Raw genomic sequence first — 26,698 nt, 5'->3', positions numbered from 1 at the left:
GGTGTTTGGTTGTGGCAGTTCAACAGGAACCACCAGTCATCCTGGTGCTCCCAGGGCTCCTTCTTGGCTCTTGCCCAGAGTTCTAGGCTTGACCCTGTCTTTGGGCAGAAGATGTACCACACAGCCCACAATGGGCCCAGCCAGCAGCTCTAGTGTAGGGAGGGGGCTCAGTCATTGTTTAGGTGTCGGGAATTATCCCACTCCCAGTCCTCTGCCTTATCAGGAGGGCAGCGAAAGCCCGCAGGCTCCCTGCAGATGGAAGGGCTGCAAGCAGTTGGACACCCCCCCCCCTTGCACTGCTATTGTCCTAGTAGTGAGAGGGCAGAAACTGGGTGGGTGAGCAGGACTCACCAGGTCAGAGAGCGCTGGCCAGGAGGCCCTTCCCTTGGCTTTCTCTGCCAGGCTGGGCTGGGCTAGATGTGCAGCCACAATAGCCTGAGGAAGCTTCTCTCCCCCCCCAACTGAAAGGCCCAGTCCAGGCAGCAGTGGAGACTCTTGTCAGAAGAGTCTTTCTCAGCACCACTTTCTGGCCCTCTGAGACTCTCTCCACACACAGGCAGAGACCAGCCAAGGCCCCCAAACCAGCTTCCTCTAGCCTGGGACGTACTTGTTTGTGGCATACCTGACAGGAAGGAAGTTTTTTCCCCTGCACCACACAGCTAGAAATTATTAGCTTGCCAAGACACCCACTTTGAGACTCCACAGGAGCAAAAACAAGTTGCAATAGTCAGAAGGGCTGGGGCACCTCTGGCAGAGCCTTTTCCCTCACACCTCCAGTTGATTGAATCTGGAATGCAGTGTGACTTCCATCTGCTGCTCCCCCCCCAACAGCAGCTCCACTTTGCACACAGCCCCCCCCCCATGTATAGCAATTCCAATCTACAAAGAACAATTGATGTTTAAATCTCACCTGTTGGCAATGAAACATCCTAGAAGGTGATGGGGAGCCATGCAAGAGAATTGGATGGGCCCTTCCTCCAAGTGAGGCTTCTGCTGGAGTTCTTGGGCCATTCAAACCCTCCACTCCCTGCCCCAGCAAAACTGCACAGAAAGGAGGAAGTGTAAATTGAGTTTAGCTTCACCTTGGAGGTTAAATGAAAAGATTGCTTTTCACTTGTAAGAGGCAAACTGGGCACAGCCAGCAGGAGGCCCCTGCCCACTGTGCACCCCTCTCTGCCACAAGCCAGCCCAGTGTACTGCAGCTCCTTGGCCTGGTAAGCGCACAAGCTTGGAGGCGCACTCAGGTCTCTGTGTTTTCTGGCCACATTACGAAAAGCCCATTGAGTAAGGGAATGTCCTTGCTGCTGGGCTGCTGGCTTCTCCATGGCTCACTTGCCTGTGCTGCTGGAGCATTCTGGGCAGGCCCTCAGTAGCATGAATTCCTGCCCTCAGCAGCATGAATCACAGAACCCTTTCTTGCACCTGTTTTTTTTTGGAGGGGGGGGGGTTGTGCCTTGGGAATACTTGCTGTCTGCTGTGCTGTATCATCTCACAGAAGCCAGAGCAGCCATAAGAGTCCTTAGCCAGCAGGGGGCAGGACCCTGCACCCACTCCTCTGCTCCAGCCCCACTTGCCAGCTGCCCTCTGGCTGAAATCTGAGATGAAAGCAGCAGTAGGTGTATCTTCCCCATCTTGAAGCCCCTTCACGTCCATGACCAAAACAAAAAACCATTGCAGACGTTCATGCAGAAATGCCTGACTTTGGGGGGACAGGGATGCAGCAGAGTAAGTACCCACATGGGTACTGTGGTGGCTGCTGCTCCCACTTTTTGCTGTCACTCCATATCCCCCCCCTCTGTGCATGGCAAAGGAGGGTGGGGTAGCCAAAGGGTCGGGACATTCTGCTGTGCATCAAGCCTGAGGGCAGACCAGACACTGCCCAGTGCAGGTGCTCCAAACAGGCCCCCCTCCTTCAGCAGGGCAAAAAACCGGGAGCGCAAGTGGAGAAGGACTAAGGGCCCAGTCCTATCCAATTTTCCAGTGCTGGTGCTGCTGTGCCAATGGGGTATGCAATGCTTCCTGTGATGGGAAGGCAGTCACAGTGGCCTCCTCAAGGTATGGGAACATTTGTTCCCTTACCTCGGGACTGCATTGAGGCAGCACCGGTGCTGGAAAGTTGAATAGGATTGGGCCCTAAGAGCCCCTGGAACCAGCAGGCATTGGGGGGGGGGGAGAGCAATTGGTCACCAAGGGCCCACCTGGCCTGCTGGCTCCAGAGTTCAAAAGGGCCAAGGGGGATCTCGAGGGGAAATGGGCTATGTCAGAATGCCAGATGCAAGGGAGGGTGCCAGAATGAGGTCTCTTGTTATCTGGTGTGCTCCCTGGGGCATTTGGTGGGGCCGGTGTGAGATACAGGAAGCTGGACTAGATGGGCCTATGGCCTGATCCAGTGGGGCTGTTCTTATGTTCACACAGCCTCTGCCTGCCCCAGCATGTCCCCCTCCCAGAAAAACTGCCCCCCTACCAACAAGTCCTGCTGTCACCACTACCTGAGAACCTGTGAGATGCAGAGTGTAGCTTTAGCCAAGTCTTCTGACAGGAAAGGGTTTTTGTCGGGCACCAGCCCCCAGCAGCAGGGCAGGAGAGAAGCCCCTCCAACACCCCATGCTTTCTCCCCATACAGTACCACCCCCCCCCAAATCATAGCTAGGGGCCTCTGCTGCCATGGACGGAGCCCCATCCTGCTGTACAGCTGCATCCAAATAGGCCTCTCCTGCACACTATAAGGCCACAGCTCTAAGAGGCAACGGAAGCCGCTTGCACGCCCAGTGTGGGACCCACCAGCATGAGGCCAGGAGCTGTCACGGTTACCAGCAAGCTGCCTCCAGGAGGGCCTCTGGCTGTTGATCAGAGAAGAATGGGCACTGGTGGCAGCAAGCAGAGGTGCCCCTCAGTCCCGGCCAGGTCAGTCCGGCACAGCAGAAAGGCTGTCAGTGGCCAGACCATTGCCCAGGGAGGACCCATCTGAAACAAGACCCAAACAGCAGCAGCTGCCCCTCTAACAGCCCTCTGCCTCCTCCAGGACTTCTTTGCCACTTGCTGAAACCCCCCCCCCCCAAATGACAGAGAAGGGAAGTTTTTGCATTCTCAAGTTCTTGCACTGAAAGGGAAGGGACATGGGAGCAGCTGGGCAGCAGCAGTCCTTCTCCTTCGAGGCTGCAAGCCAAGGTGGGACGCACCAGCCTCCCTAGTTGGCTGCAAATCTGCCCCATGACGGCTACTACTCTTGGCTGCCCGTGAAGTCAAAGTTGCCATTTGCAAAGACTCTTTGGCCTGGACCTGCCCCACTGCAAGCCCCTGAGGAAAATGGGGGCAGGCAGAAGCGCTCTGCCCTGGGATAAGAATAGGGCATGGCATCAGGAGTGCCCTCCTGGCATGCCCTCCCCCCCGCTCTTCCTGCACCCTGGAAGGGACTGTGAGATGTTCTGTGCCACCACCTTTTGCAGACCTCCTTCCACTGCCAGTTCTGAGCTTGCCAAGGCCACCCCATTCCTGTCACCTGGCACACCCTGCTGCTTGGGGCAGGACTGGTGGAGACCATGCCACCCCTCCAACAAGCCCTGGTCTCTTCACAGGGGCAGCTGAGAGAGCTGCCTTCCCTGCAAGCAGCTGATTCATCTGGGACACAGCGCCGTGCTCTAGCTCTGACTCCCCACAGCAAACAGCCAGGAGCAGGCCCTCCAGCTGAGCACTTGGGAGGGCCACGCCAGCCTAAGTGCTTCCCTGCACTTTGGGTGACTTCAGTGCGTGGGAGGGTCACTTGCAGTTTGGATCCCAACCAACTCCAAACAGAAACCACCTTTAATCTCTGCTTGTGATTTTGTTGCCCCCACAGGACTCCCCCGCAGGATACCACAAAAGCACAAGCATGCTGCTTTGGAGGGGGGGCTCAGTTCACAACATGGCCTGTCACTTTAATAAGCCCATTCTGAACCAGCCCGTGTCTTTACCACAGTGTCCCACCTTGCCCCATTGAGGACCTGCTGCTCTCAGAGGGAGAAATAGGATCTTCTGCTCTTCAGCCTGCATCCAGGTCTCCACAGCTACCTGGCTGGCACTTCTGGGAATGACCCACCACCCTCTTGCACCTGAGAGAAGCAGTGGGTGCAGGGGATTCTAAAAACACCTCCAGGCTGTCAGATGGCAGCAGCCCACAGCAAGGGACCTCTGGGTTGAAAGACTTCATGTGTTGAAAACAAGATGCCCAGCAAGTGGAAATGCAAGAACAGTTTATTGTAGAGAGTGGACCACTGTCTCTCTCCGAGGACAAGCAGCCGCTTCCGAGGACAAGGCAAGAGTGCCTTCCAAGCAGCTCCTCCACCTCCTGGTCAGGAAAACACCTGGCTGCTCCAAGGCCTCTCCTGGAGGTCCTGGCAAGCTGTCATCCCAAATCTCTTATCGGAGTAGCTCTGGCTGGGGGGAGAACTACAGAGCTCCTCCACTAAGGGAAGGACCTCCACTCTGTGCTCTCCCTCTCCAAAAGAGGACAAGAGGCTCCTATTCTGTTAGCTCAAGGGTCATGCCTCCAAGTGCTTAGTGACACGGCGAATCTTCTCCTTCTTGTTTCTGTTACCATGTTTCTTCCAGGGCTTTCCTGGGCTCTGCCCCAAGACAGGGGGTGAGTCAACACCAGCTCTGGACCCCATCACAGCCTGGACACCTCTCGTCAAGGCCCGGACATTCTCCTGGAATGGAGACAGCTCCTGTCACTGGCACAGAAGAACCACCACCCCCTCCCCCAGGACAGGGCCAGTGTCTCTCCCGCATCCTTTCCAGGCCGCACACACGTATGAACATGCAAAGGTGTACACTCATGCACACACCCTCTCCTTGCTACCTGATGGAAGAAGGCCTTGTCCACCACATTTTCAATCTGCTTGGCCTTGGGGTTCTCTCCAGGCTGCACTTCTGCCCCACCCTCTGCATTCTTGCTGGGACCATTCCTCTCTTGGTAGGACTGGAAGTCTTTGGGGTCAACACCAGGGGGAGGATGGCAGTAAAGCAGCTTGCCCTGTGAAGGAAGAGTGGGTGGGGTGAGTCTCACCTCTGCTCCAGCAAGAGGCCCAGAGGGGCCCTTGCCGCCACCTCCCCACCACCTGGCATGAGGCCCAAGTCTCTGCCTGCTAGCAGCTGACTGCCTTTTCCAAGCTGCCCCCCTCCCCAGAGCTGCTTCACAAGAGGAACAGATAAAGCTGTCAGGGAACCCCAACGAGCAGGCTAGTCTCAGGTCCTGGATGGTGGTCTTGGGGAAGACACTGATGACAATGACGCCCTCCTTCTGCCTTGGAAGAACTTCCTTGCTGACTCACAGCCTGAAAGGGAGCCTCACCTGCTCCGACAGTGGCTGTTTTTGCATGAGATGTACACAGGGAGGCTCTGTCTAGTTCTCCCATTCGTCTAGTCCCTCTGAATAAAAGGAAAACCATTGGCATCCTAGGTGAGGCAAAACCACCTCTGTACATGTTTTGTGCCACCATAAGAGTCGCCTTGACAGGCAAGAAAGATGAGAGAGAAATATCTCAGACTCAAGAACAAATCAAGCTACGCTCAGGGTGGATGCAGAAGCAGCCCAGGGAGAAGAAGAGTTCTCAGAGGAGGCTGCAGCCCCTGTTCCCAAGGCCTTCCCTTCCCGGATCAGCACAGCACAGGCCCTGCTTGTGCTCAGAAAAAGGACCCCTCTCCCCAGACACAGCAGCGTCTTCAAGAGGCTTGTCAGCTCTCCTTCTCGTTGCCCAACAACGTAACTATTTAGCATGTAACTTTTTAAAAATGAATATTGCAAAACATTTTCAGAATGTCGTGAGCATTTTTCTGGAAGTTATTTCTGAGATATTTCAAATTTTCCCTTATGTTCTCTAGTGTGCTGACGGGGTACAGAGAGAGGAGCAGCATTTGAAGCCTCTACCTCTCTATCGCTGCCATCTGCCTCCATGCCTGCACCACAGAGCCCAGTGCTGCCACCCAGAACTGCCGCTTTCCTCCCCGGCTCACGCTTACCTTGACGTAGTCCTTCAACACACAGCGGGCTGAGCGAGGCTGGTCCACCTGTCCATGATCTGTCATGAAGCCCCTCATGCCTGTGCAGGGGAGGAAGACCAGGAGATTGCAAGAGAAGCGACCGCAGCTCAGGGAGATAAAGCTCTTGCTGGACAGGGGCCCCCTGAGCCAAGGACACGGATGGCTGAGAGAGAAAACCCTTCCAATTGAGAACTACAGAGCAGAGAGACAGAGGCTGGCTGGCCTATGTGGACACCTCTGGGCAGATGCCCAACTGAATCACCACACAGCCAAGGGGGAAGGGACCCTGGTCAGCAGGTCTAACATGCAGCCCCTGGCTCCTAAGTGATTCACAGGCCCAACAAAGAGCCCTTCAGAGAGACAGGAACTCAGGCAGGGAACAGGCCTCAAGAGCCAAGCTGTCTACCCAAACGTCAGATTGGTGGAGAACAGTGGGGTCTCTCTCCAGATCACACACATTTCAGGTCATGGTGAGTTGGGGGAGAGGCCCCTGAACCACCACCACCCAGCTCTGTGAGGATGGCCAGTCCTACCCTGGTCTGTCTGGGAGCAAGGGCAGGGGCAGGACACCCAGCTAGTTGCCTCACTCACACCCGTAGGCCGTCAGCAGCTCCTCTGCCGTGGGTGGCCGATCCGGTGCATCGTCCTCACGAGGCCTCACAATGTTGATCCCGTAGGTTGCCTCCAAAACACGTCGTGGGATTCGCTGGCAAACGTAGGCAAGTGAAGGAACAAGAAAAGGAACCGTGACAGGTGAGCCAGCCAGCTGTTCCCACCCCTGCCTCCCCACTGACGAAATCCCCCAGAATGTCTGCTCCAAACACTGAACTCAAGTGGTGCATTTCAAGTGTCCTCAGCAACCTGCTCCCCCAGCCAAAGAGCAGAGGGTTATGAAGCTGCCCAATCTGCACTCATGCCACAAGCAGACACAGCCCCACTGCACCCCGGCACCAGGCTGCCCATGCTCCACTGGTTTATTTCATGCCCTGCCTTTCTCCCAGTTAGGGCAAACAAGGCGCCTTACAGAATTCAACACAATTAGAACAAGACAAAGCCCAATGGACTGCATAAAGCAATTAAAAATTATGTGTGATTAAAACGCCAGTCCATCATGTACGGTGTCAAATGTCATTCTAAATTAAAAGGTGTTATGGCCACACCAAAAGGTCTCCAAGGAGGGAGCAGAACTCCAAGGGGAGGGAATTCCACAGTCAGGGTGCCACCACTGAGAAGCCACCGTCCACCTCCACTAATGGTGGCATGGCCCCCAGCTGACCACAGAGGATGGGTCATGTGAGCGGGATCTTGGAGTTGCAACGGATCACAGGATGAACATGAGTCAGCAGTGTGATGCGGCTGCAAAGTAGGTGAATGTAATTTTAGCTGCATTAACAGTACCGTAGCTTCCAAGTCACGAGAAGTTGTGGTTCCTCTTTACTCTGCTCTGGCTAGACCTCACCTGGAGTGCTGTGTGCAGTTCTGGGCACCCCACTTTAAGAGAGATGCAGCCAAACTGGAGCAGGTTCAGAGGAGAGCGACGAGGATGATCAGGGGGCTGGAGGACAAGCCCTACGAGGAAAGGTGGAGGGAACTTGGCGTGTTCAACCTGGAGAAGAGAAGGCTGAGAGCTCTCTTCAAATACCTAACGGGCTGTCATGTGGAAGAAGGGAATAATTTATTCTCAGCTGTCTCTGAAAGCAGAACTAGAACCCCAAGTCTCTGGATGGCCTCTCCCAACAGCTTCCTATGGACGTTAAATAGCACAGGAGATAGAATTGAACCTTGCAGCACCCCTCCCTTCCAAGGCCAGGACACCATCCCCCAGTACCACCTTCTGGGATCTGTCAGCCAGGAAGGAACAGAACCACCCCAAATGGTGCCTCTAAGCCCCAAACCAACAGGAAGCCATGGTCAATGCTGCCAAAAGCCACTGAACATAAGAAGAGCCCCGCTGGATCAGGCCATAGGCCCATCTAGTCCAGCTTCCTGAATCTCACAGCGGCCCACCAAATGCCTCAGGGAGCAAACCAGATAACAAGAGACCTGCATCCTGGTGCCCTCCCTGCATCTGGCATTCTGAAAGGTCCAGCAGGACTAAAAGGGACGCACTCCCCTGTCTGGTCCCCATCACAATTTATCTACCAAGGTGACCAAAGCCATCTCTCTCCTGAACACTGGCCAGAAGTCAGATTGAAAAGCTCTAAATTGTCAGCTTCCTCCAGGACCCCTGGAGCTGGGGCGCCATCACCCACTAGAACACCTTGCCCAAACCTGGGATGTTTAAGACGGACTGAAAATCATTCAGTATGGTAGAGTCCAATATGGTATTTCTTCAGGAAGGGACACACCACTGCTCACTTCAATGGCAGTGGCATCCTTCCCTCAGTCAACCCTCCCTGGGCAGATCTAATCAGCCATGCCAGGGAAGAGTTGAGCAGGCAAGCAGATGGTCTCACACTCCAAGGAGTCCTGTCCACACCCTCAGGTTCTACAAGCTGAAAAGAATCCCAGGAGACAGAACTGACAGACGCCAAAGGAACGTCATTAGATACTCCTAATGTATAGTCCAAGCCGTGCTGGATTTGATCAACTTTATCCGCAAAGTGCTTCACCAACTCAGCACATTGGGCCTTCTGTGTGTTTCTCCCAATCTGCTGGGAGATCACAGACTACATGAAAAAGCCCAGCAGGATGATTTGCTGCTGATGCGACGGTGGCAGAGAAGAACAGCCTCTTGGCTGCCGCACAGCCACGAACAGGCTCTCAAATGAGCTCTCACTGGTGTGTGGCGAGATGCAGCACCCGTCTTCTGCCACTGTTGCTCCAGGCGTCTGCCCTGCCGATTAATCTCCCGCAGCTCCTCGGAGCAGTTGGTCTCACTCTGCAGTTGGGCAGAGGATGCTCAGGCTCCCCTCATCTCCCCATTACAGAGATCAACCAGGGCACTGGGTGAGTCACCAACTCTGGCAATGGGAAGTCCCCCAGAGGCTTCAAGAATCCATCTCAGCCTCAGAGGCAGACCATACAACATGGTCCCGTCTCTGTGGATGTGGAAAACCATGAACAAGCCTAAGGCTGCAATCCTAACCACATGTTCCTGAGAGTAAACCCCACTGAACAAAATAGGACTTACTTCTGAGTAGACCTGGTTAGGATTGTGCCCTAAATCTCACCAGGAAGTGATCTATCCATGGCAAAGGAGTAATCTTACTCTCCTCCACATCCAGATCACCACTGAAGTGCCCAGCAGTGAACAACAGGTGAAGGGTGTGTCCCGCATCATTCATTGGAGCAGATACCCCGAGACACAAGCCAGACATGCCCTGGCGGCCATGAAGTTCTGAGCTGCAGCTGTCCCCAGGACATCCAAGCTCTGTCCCTTAACATGCAACATACAGCCTTCTCCCCCCTCCCATGCTGACCTGGTTCCTCCTGATCTCCTTAAGAATATCCTACCGCTGCACAAGGGCGAAGGGAGGAGAGCTGGTAGTTGATGGTCCAAAGAGCATCCCTCCACAACTTCTCTGGATGAGCCATTCCTCAACAGGCTGCGGGCCCCTCCTCAAGCCTACAATCTCCTTGATGGCTGCTGTGCTCTCAACCTTTGTGCGCTAATCCAGTTCTAAGCACCCACCTCCCCTTCTTCACCCTGCCCCACCCAACACTCTGGGATTGCAGAGCCCTAGGAATGCAAGAATCTCTGGCCAGCCTAAGATGATTACGGGGCTGGGGCACCTTCCTTATGAGGAAAGGCTACGGCGTTTGGGCCTCTTCAGCCTAGAAAAGAGGCGCCTGAGGGGGGACATGATTGAGACATACAAAATTATGCAGGGGATGGACAGAGTGGATAGGGAGATGCTCTTTACACTCTCACATAATACCAGAACCAGGGGACATCCACTAAAATTGAGTGTTGGGCGGGTTAGGACAGACAAAAGAAAATATTTCTTTACTCAGCGCGTGGTCGGTCTGTGGAACTCCTTGCCACAGGATGTGGTGCTGGCGTCTAGCCTAGACGCCTTTAAAAGGGGATTGGACGAGTTTCTGGAGGAAAAATCCATTACGGGTTACAAGACATGATGTGTATGTGCAACCTCCTGATTTTAGAAATGGGCTATGTCAGATGCAAGGGAGGGCACCAGGATGAGGTCTCTTGTTAACTGGTGTGCTCCTTGGGGCATTTGGTGGGCTGCTGTGAGATACAGGAAGCTGGACTAGATGGGACTATCGCCTGATCCAGCGGGGCTGTTCTTATGTTCTTATGTTAATTAGACAGGTGCAGGACAAAAACTGCTTTAGTCAGGAGGCTGCCCCAGTGCTCCTGCATCCCAGCTAAAATCTGCACACAGCCAGTCACAGCAAAATTCTGCCAATGACCCAAGTGGCCTCCCTACAGCAGAGCAAAAGATATGAGAGAGACAGGGGGGACATGGTCCCTCAGTTGGTCTATGGGCAGGATCCCACTGCAGGTCATCTCGGCCTTCGTGGAGACAAAGGAGGGCATCACCAGGCCAGGACAGTCACAGAGGCACAGGCCGGGCTCCACATACAGCGTCTGCAAGATACAACCAAGCAGGCCTCAGCCACATCACCCCTCCCACTTCCCCCTCCTCGCTTCTCTTTGGAAAGCAGAAAGGGAACCTGCCAGGCACCTTCTTCTATCTTAGCCGCCCTGGGTCCCTTTGGGGAGAAGGGCGGGATAAAAATAAAGTTTATTATTATTATTATCTCCAAGTGCTGAGTGAAGAGAAGAGCAGCAACAAGCCATGCCTGCCTGCCTGCATCTGGGCTCACTGCCCTGGGAGCCTTAAGGAGACTACAACAACAGGTCAACCCAAGAGATTCTAGAGGACATGGGATGCTCCCCCCTCCCAAAAAAAAATACAGGGTCAGCTCTTGGGGCTGCACTACCAGAGGGGGAAAAAAGGGCCTTCTCAGACACCTGATGGGGACAGCTCCACAGACAGCCAGCCCTGACAGAGGTGGCAGCTGGATGAAGGCATCGCTGTGCACTAGTCCATTGCCTCGTCACCCCGTCTGCTTTCTCCCACAACAACCCCATCCTCTCTCCCTCCCCCAGCCCCAGGTAGTCTGGACAGGCTCAGCAGGGGTACGTTTCCCCCCTCCCCAGGTACCACCTTGACCATGAGGAACATGGAATTTCCTTCCACCCTCCGACAGCAGCTGACGGTGATGGTTCTCAGGGACTACTGGGAAAGGCTGCTGTGCAACTCAGGACACCGCAGAAGCCAAGCTGGTTTCCTGGCTCAACATCTGGGTTATTGCAAGTTATATGGCCCTGCAGGGCCCCTGGGCTCCCAGCACTGACCCGAGGAGAGCCAGCCAGTGGCGCCAGCTTGCCCCATTCTGGCAGTACCTGGAAATGCTTTGTGTGTCCTGGCGTGGCCGACACCGACACCTTTTTCTTTCCAAGGATGGTGTTGATTGTCGAACTCTTCCCGACATTGGGGTAACCCACCTGGGAAGGAAGAACAGGGCTGGCACTCAGGCAGGGCTCTTGTGCCTGCTGCTCCAGAGAGGGGCCAACCAGGCTCTGCCACGGCTCTGGGAAGCAGCCAGGACATCCAAGAGAACTTGGAAGAATGTGGAAGTTCTCTTGAGTGAAGAAACAGAGACAGAAGTGGAAGTCAGGAGGCTGATAGGAATCTGTCCCATCATGAAGAGATGAAGAACCAATCTGGTCCCACATGTGGGGAAATGTGATCAGGAGAGATTTGATACCTGCCCAGGAACCAGCAGCAAGCTGCGGGGGTGGGGGGGGAGAAGCACCTGGTCAGAGCTCCTGTGGCCGCTGCCTTTGCAGCCACTCAGATTCCCAAGCACCAAGGGATTTCTGCCTGAGGGACACACCCTGCTGTCCAGGATGCTGACCTCCTTAAATCCCAGCTGTGCCTGCTTGAGGCAAGTCAGGTGCCATGCAGAGGTGCTCTCCTCCCAACCACAACTGGGACTTGGCATCTGAAACCAGCTCCCCAAGCAGGGGCTTGGTTCTGTAGATCTTTATGGGGGGGGGGGGAGGAGGAATAGTCATTTTGTCCTTGGCCACTACAGTGCTGGACATGCTTGCTAGAGCAGCCCTCTACAAGCCACCCTGCCTGGCCCTGCCTGGGAAGTGGCCCCTCCCGCTCTCCCCCACACTGGTTCTGGTGAAGGAAGCAGCTGTTGAGGGTCCCAGGCTTTGAGAGGAGATGGAGCAACAATCTCAAGCAGCCATGCCAACTTACCAGCCCCAAGGTGACTTCTCCATTGCGGACCGTCTTCCCAGTGTGTACAGCCTTCAAGATCTCCAGGAGTTCATCTCTGGACACCAAGCAGCTGCTGTTTCTGATGGGCTGGCCTTGCTGGAGCCCCGGCTCCTGGACTTCAGCATCGCAAGACCCCTTTTCTTTCAAGACCCCAGCACCACCTGCCTCGTCTTCAGAACAGGTCAGCCAGGCATCCTCCTCACAGTCCTCGTACACATCCTCCTGGCTGCTGTCGTGCTCATCGTATCCAGGGGGCCACGGGGAAGACCCAAGCCTGCCTCCACCACTGCTGTGTGCAGCCTGCAGTTCCTCCTGGCTGGGATCTAGGAGCTCCACAGTATTCATCTCCTGAGCAAATGGACACCAAATACACATCATGGAGTGTCCTCCCCCTTCCACAGAAAAAGCAGGAAGTTGCCAGTACAAACCTTCAGAGTCACACGTGGCTTAGGGCCAGCATGCCTGATAGACGCCTACCTGGTTGCACACAGGAGCCAACTCAGCTCTCTGGCCCACCTCTGACACAAAATGGACAGGGCTTCCTCTGTGGTGGCACCACTGCAGCTCTGGAACAATCTGTCCAGGGAAGCCCGCCAGATCCCCCCCCTCACTGCTTTCAAGCATCCTGTGCCATCAAGACCCATTTATTATACAAGGATTTTCACTAAATAGTTTTTAACAGATTTAATGTGTTTCTATCACTGTTTAATTATTCTTTTCAATTATGGTTGTTGGCAGTCCTGCAATGACTCTGTTCTAAAAGGTGGGGTATATCTCTTGCCAACAGCTCTAGCTTTTCCAGAGGAACAGGACTGGCTGAAAGTAAAAGAGAACATGTGGGTGCATGGATCCAACATGCAAGGCGAGAGAACCCCCTATTGCCAGAGTTAAGGTAGGCCCCTGAACTTTGAGGGCATAAATACACCTGGAAGAGCCTCAACTCTGCCTGGAAGTGGAGGGCTCTCAGTCAAGGTGGATGCAAGTATCCACTGTGCCAACAGGAGGGTGCTGTGGCAGAACATCCGAAGGCCTGGATAACTGCCTGGAAGACACCCCCCCACACACACACACACTTGCCATGGCTCAGCAAAGTCACCTGAAGGCCAGCTGCCAGACGCCTCTCCTCCGCCAGGGCTGACCAGAATACCACCCTCACGCCTTCCCCCTCGAAGAAGCGTGCCCAGGCAGACCGCTGCTCCTCACTCAGCAAGTCAGCCTTGTTCAACAGCACGAGGTTCTCCTTGGCAGGGCTGAGTTCTTTCACGTAACGCTCCTAACCAGGCACAAACAAGACAAGAGAAGTCGATCACCAACAAGGAGGCAGCAGAAGCACAGAGCTGCTGGAATCGCTCTGCCAGATCGCCCAATGAAGCAGCAATCCATTCGTCCATCCCCAGTTTCCCTAGTGGCAACTGTGGCTTCCTTGAGCCACTTGCATGAACTACAGGCTCCTTGCTCTGTGCTCTCACATTCCCACCTGCCATTGTCCCCAGGTGCTCATCTGACATCGGAGCAGTACATTTAATGTAAAGCCAGAGCTGGGTTCCCAACTAGGGAAGCAAGAGAGAGCTGGCTGGGGGGAGCCACCGAGAGCAAAGTATAAGTCATGACACTGGCGACTCCAAGAAATGTCCTTCCCTCCAGTGCCAGGAGGATGCTCTGATTTCGAGTACATGCTGGAGTCAGGGAGGTTTTCCCAAGAGTCTCCTTTTCCCTTTATTTTGGAACACTGAATTGGGCTGCCTGTTCCAGCCTTGTTCCATTTCCGTCCCCAATAAATCTTTGCTTTGATGTGATGAAAACCACTGGAGCCTCCTGCCTCCAAGGGCTCCAGTGTGTGGATGAGAGAGGGAGAAGGGAAGCAAGGAGAGCAGTCAAGAAGCTCCCCACATCTCCCCCTCCTCCAGGAACTCAAGTAGCAGGCAGGCAGGCAGGCAGGCCCCCTGCTGGGCAAAAAGCTGGAAGTGCAATCCTGAGCCTGCATTTCCAGTGGGCAGTTGGTGGTGGAATCTGCCTCAGATACACATTCCAGGTTTGACTGTACGTAGGGGATTGATGTGACCTCACAGTGGGGAGAAGCTCCAGATTTCCCAGGGGCACGTGTGGTCTCTCTCAGCACTACCCAGGATATCTCCTCAGCTCAGTATATTCAGCAAATCCCATACAATTGTCGGGCACAAATCAAGGATCAGTAGAACCTTCTATGACTGCAGCATCACAGGAGCAATCAAGTGAGCAAACAAGCAACCTGGAGTCGATCCGCCAAGAACAGAGGGCTTTTTAGTATAGGGTGCTACCACACCTCTCACACTGCTCAAGGGAGATCAAGTGAGCCCGCCTCACCTACCAAATCTGGGCACCTGAAGAGGAGCGGGTTCCGGGCATCCACTATCTGCACCACAACATCACTGTAAAAGAAGAGGAAAATGCCATTTCCATGGGCCAAAATCACTCACCCATCCCAGTAACCCAGCGCTTCTGGGCTCTCTGGCAGAGTCCCCAATGGCATTCACAAGGAAGGGCAGAGGAAAAAGCAACAACACTGTTTGGGATCCTGGAGAGCAAGTCATTTAAGGGAACCAGTAGGAGCCAACTCAGGGAATCTCCTGACAAGGCAGAGCTGCACCGAGTGGGGATCCATTTTCAACCCTCATGAAGGAGTGTTCAGATTCCAGGCATTCTCTGGGCTCCCAGGCCCACAACCCCAGTCCCCCCCCCCAACTACTTTCACTGCTATCAGTTCCTCAGCCCCCCACCCTGTGGTCACTGGAACATGCCACTTGCAGCTGCCAGGGCTGTGGCACCATTCCCAGCAGGGGTGTGTGGCGCTCACAGCACACGATGGAACATTACCTTCTTTCCAGTACACGCCACAACTGCCGCCAAAACTCCAGGTTACGTTCAAACGGGGTCAGAAGGAGCTTCTGTTCTTCCTCCAGTCTGGAGAGGGAGCAAGAACCATTGCATTGGAGAGGTTGACAAACAGTTCTTCACCCAGGTCTTAGAGCATTCTAACAGTAGTTTCCATATTCCATGCCTGCACCATCACCTGTTGCTGAAGGAGGTGGCATCAGCAATCCCTACAATAGCATCTGTTGACCATGCATCAGAGCATGGGTATAAAGGAACAGCAGGTCCTTCGACACACTGCTTCCAACATCCCCTTGTGCAGGATCTTCTGCTTCAAGAAGTCTCACCTCTCAGGATGAGAGGTGGCCCATAAGGGATAGACAGGGCTATGCCTGTAGAATTCCTTGGGTCCCCTCCAGAGAAGAAAAGTGGGACAGAAACACAGTAGTAATAATAATTCCACAACCCTCTTGAGTCTTGCAGGTGTCAGCTGAAAATGTAAAGAGTCTTCTTGTGCCTTGCAAACCAAGCCACTTGTGTCAGCATAACCTCTGGTGAGTTACGGTCCACTTCTCCAAGGGCAGAGCAGACCAGGGGTCCTCTGCTGACACAGGCAGGCAGGCAGGCAGGGGGGCAGAGGAACGGTGGAAGAGGGGATCAAAGAGCTCTAGGAGGAAAGAGGCAGCCCCTAGCTCTGCCTTGAAGAGCTTTGCCTAGCTCTGCTTCCTCCCTCCCACTGCCTTGAACAGCTGCCTCCCTCCTTCAAAGGAGAGAATGCTACAGGCGTCTGAAGAAGCAGACCGGAGCCCCAAAAAATTATGTTGGAAATAGACGGGCTGGTCTTGGAAAGTGTCACCACCGGGGCCTCTGTTTTGGCTGCCACAGACACACACAGCTGCCACCCTGCTGAAGCTGGAAGTGTGGCTGTTTACTAAGCGGGGCTTAGTAAAGCCTTTCACCTAACCCACCACCCCCACATTTAAGCTACTTGCAATCTGTTTTTCTGCTGGGGTTGCCAAGACCATCAAGCTGGAGAAAAGCAATTTATCTCATCACTCCCAGGCCCGACACCTCACACTGGGCCCACTGCGCTTATACCCAGGTGCCATCGGCACACTTTGCCGAGGTTAGGGCATCCCTGGGCAGGCATGGCCACCAATGCCAGCAGGGGTGCCTGGCACCAGCTGTTCCCTTGGATCTCTCTACAGCATCAAGCAGCAAGGTAGCTGCTGTGGGACTCAAGACAGACAGCGGGGCCACCGCCTTTTCTCCAGCAGCAACGCACAACAGAACTGCTTCTTTGGCTGTCTTGAGCCCCACAGCCAGATCTGGAAACACTTTTGTTCTGCTACTGCTTTAGTTTCATGTCACATTTTGAGCTACGTTTCTGGCCATCCCTTTTAACGTTTTAAACTGTTGTCAGCAGCCTAAGTAATTAGCGTTGACTGGAGGAGTGCAAATATAAACTAAGAAACGCCTCCAATCAGGAAGAGCCTGCTTACTGACTTGAATGTTTTTTACACTGACTCCCCCACTTACGGAAAACAAAATAAGATGCTTAGACACACAAGAATCCCAGGAATCTACCAGGGATACAACCTTCTGTGCTGGCAACATGCTAGAGGCCAGTGCACCACAGAAAGGTCACAATAGTTTGGTGCTGGCATCCCTTCTTTGTGAGTCTCTCCAGACCTAGAGATTTTAACTATGAGCACTCTCCAGACTCCTGACTGAAGCCCTGCAGAGCTGCTGCCACTCAGTGCCAGAAAAGCTGAGCCAGCAGGACCCGGCATGGGCTGACCCGCCACAAGGTAGCCTCCTATGGGGCACCAGGACGAGACACTCACTGCGCCAGCCGCCGCCTCCACTCCAGGAAGCCATCTCTTTCTGCTTGATTTAACATTTCAGGGCTGGTTTGCTTGTCCCAGCGTGGTCTGAAATAACCAATCACAAAAGGAAAACATGAAAATTCAGATAGCTTTTCAACTGAGCCCCTCCCAGCCACTGACAAGCCTGTAAAATTATTGATTGCCTGTATGGGAAGTGAGTGAGTGTGTGGGTGGGTGTATATGTTTAACACTGTTTTCTGGAAGTGCTTCAAGCAGGGCTGTGGATGCCAACACCACCCAAAAACTCAGATAACACCACAAGCCAGTTAGCGCTAGAATGGTGTAGTGGTTCAGGAGCTGGACTTAAACCTGTAAGATCCAGGTTCAAATCCTCATTCAGCCGTGAAGCTTTCTGGGAGACAAGGGTTATTAAGGAATTGAAGAATGAAGTTGCAGATCTCTTGACTAAGGTATGCAACTTGTCCCTCAAAACGGCCATGGTGCCAGAAGATTGGAGGATAGCAAATGTCACGCCTATTTTTAAAAAGGGAAAGAGGGGGGACCCGGGAAACTATAGGCCGGTCAGCCTAACATCCATACCGGGTAAGATGGTGGAATGCCTCATCAAAGATAGGATCTCAAAACACATAGACGAACAGGCCTTGCTGAGGGAGAGTCAGCATGGCTTCTGTAAGGGTAAGTCTTGCCTCACGAACCTTATAGAATTCTTTGAAAAGGTCAACAGGCATGTGGATGCGGGAGAACCCGTGGACATTATATATCTGGACTTTCGGAAGGCATTCGACACGGTCCCTCACCAAAGGCTACTGAAAAAACTCCACAGTCAGGGAATTAGAGGACAGGTCCTCTCATGGATTGAGAACTGGTTGGAGGCCAGGAAGCAGAGAGTGGGTGTCAATGGGCAATTTTCACAATGGAGAGAGGTGAAAAGCGGTGTGCCCCAAGGATCTGTCCTGGGACCGGTGCTTTTCAACCTCTTCATAAATGACCTGGAGACAGGGTTGAGCAGTGAAGTGGCTAAGTTTGCAGATGACACCAAACTTTTCCGAGTGGTAAAGACCAGAAGTGATTGTGAGGAGCTCCAGAAGGATCTCTCCAGACTGGCAGAATGGGCAGCAAAATGGCAGATGCGCTTCAATGTCAGTAAGTGTAAAGTCATGCACATTGGGGCAAAAAATCAAAACTTTAGATATAGGCTGATGGGTTCTGAGCTGTCTGTGACAGATCAGGAGAGAGATCTTGGGGTGGTGGTGGACAGGTCGATGAAAGTGTCGACCCAATGTGCGGCGGCAGTGAAGAAGGCCAATTCTATGCTTGGGATCATTAGGAAGGGTATTGAGAACAAAATGGCTAGTATTATAATGCCGTTGTACAAATCGATGGTAAGGCCACACCTGGAGTATTGTGTCCAGTTCTGGTCGCCGCATCTCAAAAAAGACATAGTGGAAATGGAAAAGGTGCAAAAGAGAGCGACTAAGATGATTACGGGGCTGGGGCACCTTCCTTATGAGGAAAGGCTACGGCGTTTGGGCCTCTTCAGCCTAGAAAAGAGACGCTTGAGGGGGGACATGATTGAGACATACAAAATTATGCAGGGGATGGACAGAGTGGATAGGGAGATGCTCTTTACACTCTCACATAATACCAGAACCAGGGGACATCCACTAAAATTGAGTGTTGGGCGGGTTAGGACAGACAAAAGAAAATATTTCTTTACTCAGCGCGTGGTCGGTCTGTGGAACTCCTTGCCACAGGATGTGGTGCTAGCGTCTAGCCTAGACGCCTTTAAAAGGGGATTGGACGAGTTTCTGGAGGAAAAATCCATTATGGGGTACAAGCCATGATGTGTATGCGCAACCTCCTGATTTTAGGAATGGGTTAAGTCAGAATGCCAGATGTAGGGGAGGGCACCAGGATGAGGTCTCTTGTTATCTGGTGTGCTTCCTGGGGCATTTGGTGGGCCGCTGTGAGATACAGGAAGCTGGACTAGATGGGCCTATGGCCTGATCCAGTGGGGCTGTTCTTATGTTCTTACTTTGGGACAGCCTCACCTACCTCACAGGGTTGTTGGGAGGATAAAAGGAAGAGAGAGCAGGGTGGTATAAAAATGTGAAAAGGACACAAATATTAATAAAGTGGAAAGGTTTCAGGAGGTTGCTGTGACAACCATAAAGGAATTACAAAGTAGGTACAACAGATAGAAAGCATTAGGGCAGAGGGCGGAGAACATTTCGAAAGCTACCATCCTGTACACACGTTCCTGGGAGCAAGCCCTGCTGGACACCATAGGACTTGCTTCTGAGTAGATATGACATGCACAGAGTTGTACCGCAAATCTTCAAGAATATCCAAGGGGCAGGAGGACAAGAGCTGGTGACAGAAGTCCTCCAGACCAGTTCTTCAGATTTCCAGTGAAAGTGGAGGGCAAAGAACAGACACAGAACTTTGCGACCAGCAGCCGCCCCAGAAGGTGCCAGGGCCCGGCTCAGCTCCAAGCCACGCTCCTGCTGCCTGGGAGCCTGCAGGCTCTCCTGGGCTCCGCTCTGCTGTCCTGGCTCTGAGAGCAGAGCGGCAGGCTGGCCCCGGAGGCCAGAAACGCAGGCAGCGGCGCAACCTGCAGCACAGCCCTGGCGAGGGCGCCCCGCTGCCCAGCCCGCTCGGAGGCGTCCCACTGCCGGCAGCGGGCCTGCGCCCCGGGATGCCAGGCGGTCCCCGCGCAGCGCTCTCGCTCACCTCCGCGGGATGCACAGGAAGTGCTGGTGCTGCTCCTGCAGCCGCCGGGCCTCCCGGGCCTCCTCGGCCGTCAGCAGCCCGGGCCGGGGCCGGGCGGGGACCAGCCGCGCGTCCAGCTTCTCTGCGGAGAGCAAGCGGTGTCAGGGCGCAGAAGGGCCGCGGAGCCGGCCGCGCCCCGCCCGCCGGCCCGCGGGACTCACCTGCCGCAAAGCGGGTGCCCGCCAGCGCCGCCGTCGCCAGGAACTCCTCCAGGGAACTCTGCTCGGTGACCGACTCGGGGCCCGGCCGGGCCGGGGCGCCGCCGCCGCTCTCGCTCGCGTGCCGCTGTGGGGGGGAGGGGAGGAGGGCGGCCGGTCAGCGAGGCCGCGCTCGCTCGCCCCCCCCCGGCCCGGCCCCCCCGCGTGCCCCCTTTCCCGCTCCCACTCACCCAGCCGTCGCCGGCCCGGAGGCCGCCCCGCGCCCGGCCGCGCTCCCGCTGCAGGGCCCGGCCCAGGCCGGCCGCCGCCTTCTTCTTCCCCATGCCGGCGCCGCGCTCGCCGGAACTGGCGCTTCCGCTGACGAGCAGGCGGCGCGCCGGCCCGACGCTCGCCGGCAGTTCCGGGGGAGGAGCGGAGCCCTGGCCGGGCTCCTGCGGAACTCCCTGCCACTCCGCCTTCCCAGGGGAGCGGCAGAGCCGCGGGGGAAACGCGCAGGTCCTGCTCTCGGAGCGGCTGCCTCGGAACAGGGATGTGCTGGGGGGGACAGGTGAGGCAGAGCCTCCCGCCAGAGGCCTTCAGAAAGACCCGCACCACAACCCCGCTTTTCGAAGGACTCCGGTGGGGAGGCTCTGCCTCACCTGGCCGCCGCCCCCGCACATCCTTGCCTGGCAGTGCCAGATGGGGGAGGGCACCAGGGTGCAGGTCTCTTGTCCTGTGTGCTTCCAGAGGCACCGGGCGGGCTGCTGTGAGATGCAGGAGCTGGGCTGGGTGGGCTCTTCCTAGGAGGACCTCCTCTCCCCTCCCCCAATTCCACCCTCACTGCAAACTAGCCACGAATATAGCTGCATGTAGAGCTGCAGGTCTCTCTGCCACGTGTGCTCCCTGGTGGGAGATGCAGGAAGCTGCACTAGGTGGCCCTCTTTGGCCTGATCCAGCAGGGCTCTTTTCCTGGCATTCACCATATCCTCAGCCCTGCCACACTGAAGAGGAAGCATGAGCCCAGGCACCTCCACACTGGCGACGCCCTCCCAGAACACCTCCAGCGCCCTCGGAAACCCCGCACAGCTCAGCAATGGGGGGAGAAACACACGGCACCCCCCCAGTCCCAGGTCAGAGAGAGTCCACCAGGGTGAATGAAGCGGGGACAGGGGCAGGCACACGCCCCAAGGGAGGCCATCCCTGGGTCCACAACCCAGGAATGAGAAACACAGCACCGGTTGCTGCTGCCAACCAGGCAGACTGGATGTCCCAGTGACCCTAGATGTCACTGCACCCCTCCTGCCATCAGTGTGGGAGCTCCTGGGGCACAGGCATAAAAGAGGCAAAGCAGAGCCCCAACACCTGGAGCTGAAGCCCCTCATTCCACTGACGCAACACTTGCGTCCCAAAATACTTTTCTGAGTACATAAGACGAAGCAGCCCTCTCGGGAGTGGGCAGCCATGTGAAATGAACGTGGGGCCACTCCCTGTGGGAGAGTTCAGTTGCCGGAAGGAGCCTTTCTGCCAGGAGAGGCCCAGCACAGCTGTGGTAAGTCAGTACTGACAGCTTGCTGCACAAAGACCCAGGACATAAGGACATAAGAACAGCCCCACTGGATCAGGCCATAGGCCCATCTAGTCTAGCTTCCTGTATCTCACAGCGGCCCACCAAATGCCCCAGGGAGTGCACCAGATAACAAGAGACCTGCAAGGCGTCCTGGGAATTGTAGTTAAGAACATAAGAACAGCCCCACTGGATCAGGCCATAGGCCCATCTAGTCCAGCTTCCTGTATCTCACAGCGGCCCACCAAATGCCCCAGGGAGTGCAACAGATAACAAGAGACCTGCATCCCAGTGCCCTCCCTTGACCCACACAGATGAGACAGGTGCAAGCTAACAAGGGACTTGCTTGTGCCTGATTGGCCAGAAACGCCCATGGCAGGCAGAAGTAGGGGGGCAGGTCCAAAACCCAGACCAGCTGGTCCACACAACTGCTGCCTAACCCAGCCAGAGCAGAATGCAGGCAAAGCGCAGCCTGTAGACCATGTAGCATTTGGCAGCACCAGAAACAAGTACAGCTGGCTGGGGGGCTATAGCCCACACAGACCCATTACAGGGCACTGCATGTTTGCTGAAACAGAGACGCCTGCGTTGGCTTGGTCATGTCGTGAGAATGGATGATGGCCGGATCCCAAAGGATCTCCTCTATGGAGAACTCGTGCAAGGAAAGCGCCCTACAGGTAGACCACAGCTGCGATACAAGGACATCTGCAAGAGGGATCTGAAGGCCTTAGGGATGGACCTCAACAAGTGGGAAACCGTGGCCTCTGAGCGGCCTGCTTGGAGGCAGGCTGTGCAGCATGGCCTTTCCCAGTTTGAAGAGACACTTGGCCAACAGTCTGAGGCTAAGAGGCAAAGAAGGAAGGCCCATAGCCAGGGAGACAGACCAGGGACAGACTGCACTTGCTCCCGGTGTGGAAGGGATTGTCACTCCCGGATTGGCCTTTTCAGCCACACTAGACGCTGTGCCAGAACCACCTTTCAGAGCGCGATACCATAGTCTTTCGAGACTGAAGGTTGCCAATATACTATGGGCCAAGCAGTGGGCTTGCATATCTCAGAATGCCAAATGCAAGGGAGGGCACCAGCATGCAGGTCTCTTGTTGTCTCATGGGCAGGAGGTCTGGTCTAGAGGGTAGAGCCTCCGTTAGCCTGAAGATAACACCAGAAGGTTGCCAGTTCGAGGACACAGGCAGCTCCCTGAACGGCTGAGAATGGCGAGACCTTGAAGCAGCTGACAAGTGATTCCACCTGCTCTTCGTGTGAGCAAGAAGCGTCTTGGCTGCCCTCCATGTGAGAGATGGAGCTGCTTGTCAGCCTGCTGGGAGAACTGGAGGCCAGAAGTGAGACCAAACCAGGAAGATCCACCTGAAATGTTGTTGGTTCTTGAAAGAGAGAACCTCCATGATTGTAAAAATCCCCTTGAGGGGTTTAGAAATGCCTGCCTATGTAAACCGCCTTGAATAAACTCAGAGGAGTAATCCAATGACCAGAAAGGAGGTATATAAACACCAAGTTGTTGTTGTTGTTGTTGTTGTTATCATGTAGTTCCCTGAGGCATCTGGTGGGCCTCTGTGAAATACAGGAAGCTGGACTAGATGGGCCTTTGCCCTGATCCAGTGGGGCTTTTATGTTCTAATATGACATGGGGCCACTGTTGCAGCAGCCTGCTCCCTTAGCCACACTCACCTGCACCCAATGCCCTTGACATCTTTGCTGGCATCTCCCCCCCCCCCAATTTATGTCACGCTGCTGTCCTCCCACAGGCCCCACAGATGCCTGCCTGATACATCACAGCAGCAGGGAATAGGTGACTCGTGACCTGTGAGGAGCCTCCTCCTCCCCCCGGGAACACACACACACTGACATCTGCTCAGACTAAGTGTGAACCCTGTCTTGGGTCTGGGCACAGAGCAGAGGATTTCCGGTGGCTGGCCAGAGCCAGTCAAGCTGGAGCCCAGTTCAGGGATCTGGAGGAGGGGGGCTGAGCCTCTCTTTGAGGGTGCATCTGATGCTGGGACAGCTTGGTTTTGATTACAAATGAGATGGAGTGAATGCCCAATTATTGTACAGTGTGGACAGATTCTGAACAGTGCATGCCGGCTTACCACTGGCACACACTGTCACAAATGTAAAGCCCTTTGCGAGCCCTTACCACAGTCCCACCACAGTCCCATGCCAAAGGGGTGAGCGGGGGTGTGGAGAGAGGACAGTGCAGACTCTGAGCCCAACATAAGAACAGCCCCACTGGATCAGGCTGTAGGCCCATCTAGTTCAGCTTCCTATATCTTACAGTGGCCCACCAAATGCCCAGGGAACACACAAGACAGCAAGAGACCTCATCCTGGTGCCCCCTCTTGCATCTGGCATTCTGAGATAACTCATTGTCATAACCCATAGCCCAAGCTCTATAGAAAGTCAGAAACAGAACACAACTGACAGTGGCCAGCCCTGGTGGGGCTCCACTGCTTGAGCCTGAAGTTCCTGCGCCTCTGGGTCAGCGGCCTTCTTCCTCCGCTGTGCATGCACCCTCATCGGTTCTTTCTGTTTGCGCCTTGCTTTTAACTCTCCTGTCACTGCCTCCTCCTCTTGAGCATCATCTGTCTGCTTTTTCCTTCCTTGGCAGGCACCGTTCCATGACCTTCTATTTGGCAGATCTTGATGGGTCCCATCCTTATTACTGCCCTGCCTCCCTTGTTCTTGGCCAAATGTTTGTTTATGGTGCCAGGATGTTGTGGTACTAATCCTGTTTAGGGATCCCTGATGTTTCTGATACGCTGGAGACTTTTCTTGGGAGCCAAAGTGTCTGAATTCAAAGGGGAACTGCACTCCAGGCCTCGGGCTTGCTTGGGGAGTTGGGAAACCTCAGACGGTTAGACCTTTGACCAGCTGACCTCAGCCACACTCTCTGGTCCGTACCAGCATCCTGACATCTTTGTATATATAACAGCCATTCAGAACAAAAAGTGACTCATGATCCAGACTTTTTTGGAACAGTTGTATTTTTTCTCACTTCTTTTGACTTGCACAGGTTCTACAAACTGGCTGCATTTTAGGAAGGAATGAGGCCCCCGTCCACTAGCTTGACTGGAACCATGTGGGTCCTCCCCTTCCCACATGGCCTCCTTCATCACCCATTCCATGTGGTGTCATGATTCTGAGATTGGAACCCTCTCAATTCAATGACAAGTGAAAGATCCCATGGAGAAGACAGATTGGGGAAGGGAAATTCCCTCAAACCATGTCTCAGTGTTCCCCAGGCAGCCTGCACCCCATGGGAGAGGAACCCCAGGAACAAGATCCACCACCCCTGCTCCATCTTGAGGAAGCTGCTCTGCCCGTTACATGAAAATCCCCTTTTCCCTTCCAAGTTGTGTTTTTACATCTGGTTATGTATTTTGGACTAACATGCAGGCCTAAAACTTCTCTTACAGGCCACAAAAGGAGTCAAATCATAAGCTCATGTTGTTGGCCACCTTCAGTCTGGGAAGACTCATTTTCTCTAGAGACACTGGAAATGTCTTTATTGTTTAAGTCAATCACTGAATATGCAAACACCTTAAAGGAGGAGGACTTTGGCAGCAAAGTCTATCACCTATTGTTAACTAAATCACAGCCATTAAGCTACCTCCAGACTCCAAAATCCAGTAGCAACAGGAAGCAAGCTACTCCCCCCTACCCCAGAGTCAGGCTTTGCTGAAAGCTGATTTCTGGACCCTTCCACCCTTTGTTTTACATACTCCACGTGTACCTGTGTGTATACTGAGCATGTGCACAGCTCTGGGATACTTCCGGTCAGTTTAGGTCAGCTTCCAGGTCAGACAACCCCTTAAGAGTAAGCTCAGAGCACATGCCTCTCTCTCTCTCTCTCTCTCTCTCTCTCTCTCTCTCTCTCTGGCTGCCCTCCCATGGGAGTGGTCCTTCCTAGGACTCTTTCCCATCCAACTGCTCCCCGGACAGGTAAATATATCTTGCGTCTAAACTCTCTCCCTTCCATCCTATCTATTCCTCCCTTCTTCCCCATCTTTAGTTAGCAAACTGGGTTTAGCAGATTAAGGAACCCCTAAAATACTTCCCTACACCCTATCCGTTTCTGATTCCTTTTCGGATGCACCCAAATACATAGCACATGCAGCCACCACAAGCTAGGTAGACTAGACACAAGTACTAGAAATCTATACTTATCAATTATCCATGTGTATTATGTTTACCTTTGTGTGATTTTGCAATAAAAATATAATCCTTTGATTGAAAGTTACCTTTCTCCCAGTCTCCTCCTTAAGCTAAACAAGGGATTTCTTTGCTCTACCCTGTCTTGTTATCCAGCCTATGGTCCTAAAAGTTTCCAAAAGGTTAATATACTAATTCCCCTAAACAAAACAGCCCTTTTGGTAACACCCCTCTCTTCAAATCTTGAGGACAGGCATGTGGATGCAGGAGAACCTGTGTTGGGAGAGTTAGGACAGACAGAAGAAAATATTTCTTTACCCAGCATGTAATTAGTCTGTGGAACTCCTTACCACAGGAAGTAGTGATGGCACCTTGCCTGGATGCCTTTAAGAGGGGATTGGATAAATTTCTGGAGGAAAAGTTCATTATGGGTTACAAGTCATGGTAGGTCTGTGCAAGCTCTTGGTTTTAGGGGCAGGCTGCCTCTGATTGCCAGATGCAGGAGAGGGCACCAGGACACAGGTTTTGTCTGTTGTTTTGTGCGCTCCCTGGGCCATTTGGTGGGCCACTGTGAGATACAGGAAGCTGGACTAGATGGGCTTTTGGCCTGATCCAGCAAGGATCTTATGTTCTTAACCTGTGGATATTATATATCTGGTTTTCAGAAGGCATTTGACACAGTCCCTCACCAAAAGCTGCTGAGAAAACCTCAGAGAAAAAGAAGGCAAGTCCTCTCATGGATTAGGAACTGGTTGAGGACCAGGAAACAGAGAGGGGATGTCAATGCACAATTTTCACGACAGAGAGAGGTGAAAAGAAGTATGCCTCAAGAATCTCTTGGAAGTGGTGCTTTTCGATAAATGACCTGGAAGTTTTGGCCTCCTCCTTAAAGGGAACCTGGACAGATTGAGGGAGGAAAAGTTCAGGTGAAGAAAAGTGCAGAGAAAAGCCAAGATGACTACATGTGACCTCCAGGGTTCAGAGACAATCTGCCTCTGCATGCCAGGTGCGAGGGAGTGGCAACAGGATGCAAGTTTCTGATCCTGTGTGCTCCCTCAAGGATCAGAGGCAAGA

General features: G+C 54.0%; 2 protein-coding genes across 2 annotated transcripts in view; both read right to left on the bottom strand.

Annotated features, from left to right (window-relative positions):
* LOC136636073 (polyamine-transporting ATPase 13A3-like) overlaps positions 1-993 on the bottom strand; it is a 69,806-nt gene extending 68,813 nt beyond the window's left edge. Inside the window, exon 1 of the mRNA XM_066611095.1 lies at positions 911-993. The gene's annotated coding sequence lies outside the window, so the exon portion shown is untranslated. The remainder of the gene's footprint in view (positions 1-910) is intronic.
* Positions 994-4,212: 3,219 nt separating this feature from the next.
* LOC136636075 (large subunit GTPase 1 homolog) lies at positions 4,213-20,237 on the bottom strand. The gene is made up of 14 exons (XM_066611098.1): positions 20,145-20,237; positions 19,918-20,041; positions 19,718-19,838; positions 16,982-17,068; positions 15,138-15,224; positions 14,632-14,692; positions 13,381-13,557; positions 12,264-12,632; positions 11,396-11,497; positions 10,431-10,573; positions 6,610-6,734; positions 5,998-6,077; positions 4,838-5,011; positions 4,213-4,685 (listed from the first exon to the last, which is right to left on the bottom strand). The coding sequence occupies exons 1-14, from the start codon at positions 20,235-20,237 to the stop codon at positions 4,518-4,520; spliced, it is 1,911 nt and encodes a 636-aa protein (XP_066467195.1). The 3' UTR covers positions 4,213-4,517.
* Positions 20,238-26,698: the final 6,461 nt, after the last annotated feature.

Source organism: Tiliqua scincoides, unplaced genomic scaffold, assembly GCF_035046505.1.
Source record: "Tiliqua scincoides isolate rTilSci1 unplaced genomic scaffold, rTilSci1.hap2 HAP2_SCAFFOLD_82, whole genome shotgun sequence".
NCBI classification, from domain to species: domain Eukaryota; kingdom Metazoa; phylum Chordata; class Lepidosauria; order Squamata; family Scincidae; genus Tiliqua; species Tiliqua scincoides.
The sequence above is the reverse complement of the archived record's forward strand: the minus strand, read 5'-3'. Positions and strand labels throughout refer to the sequence as shown.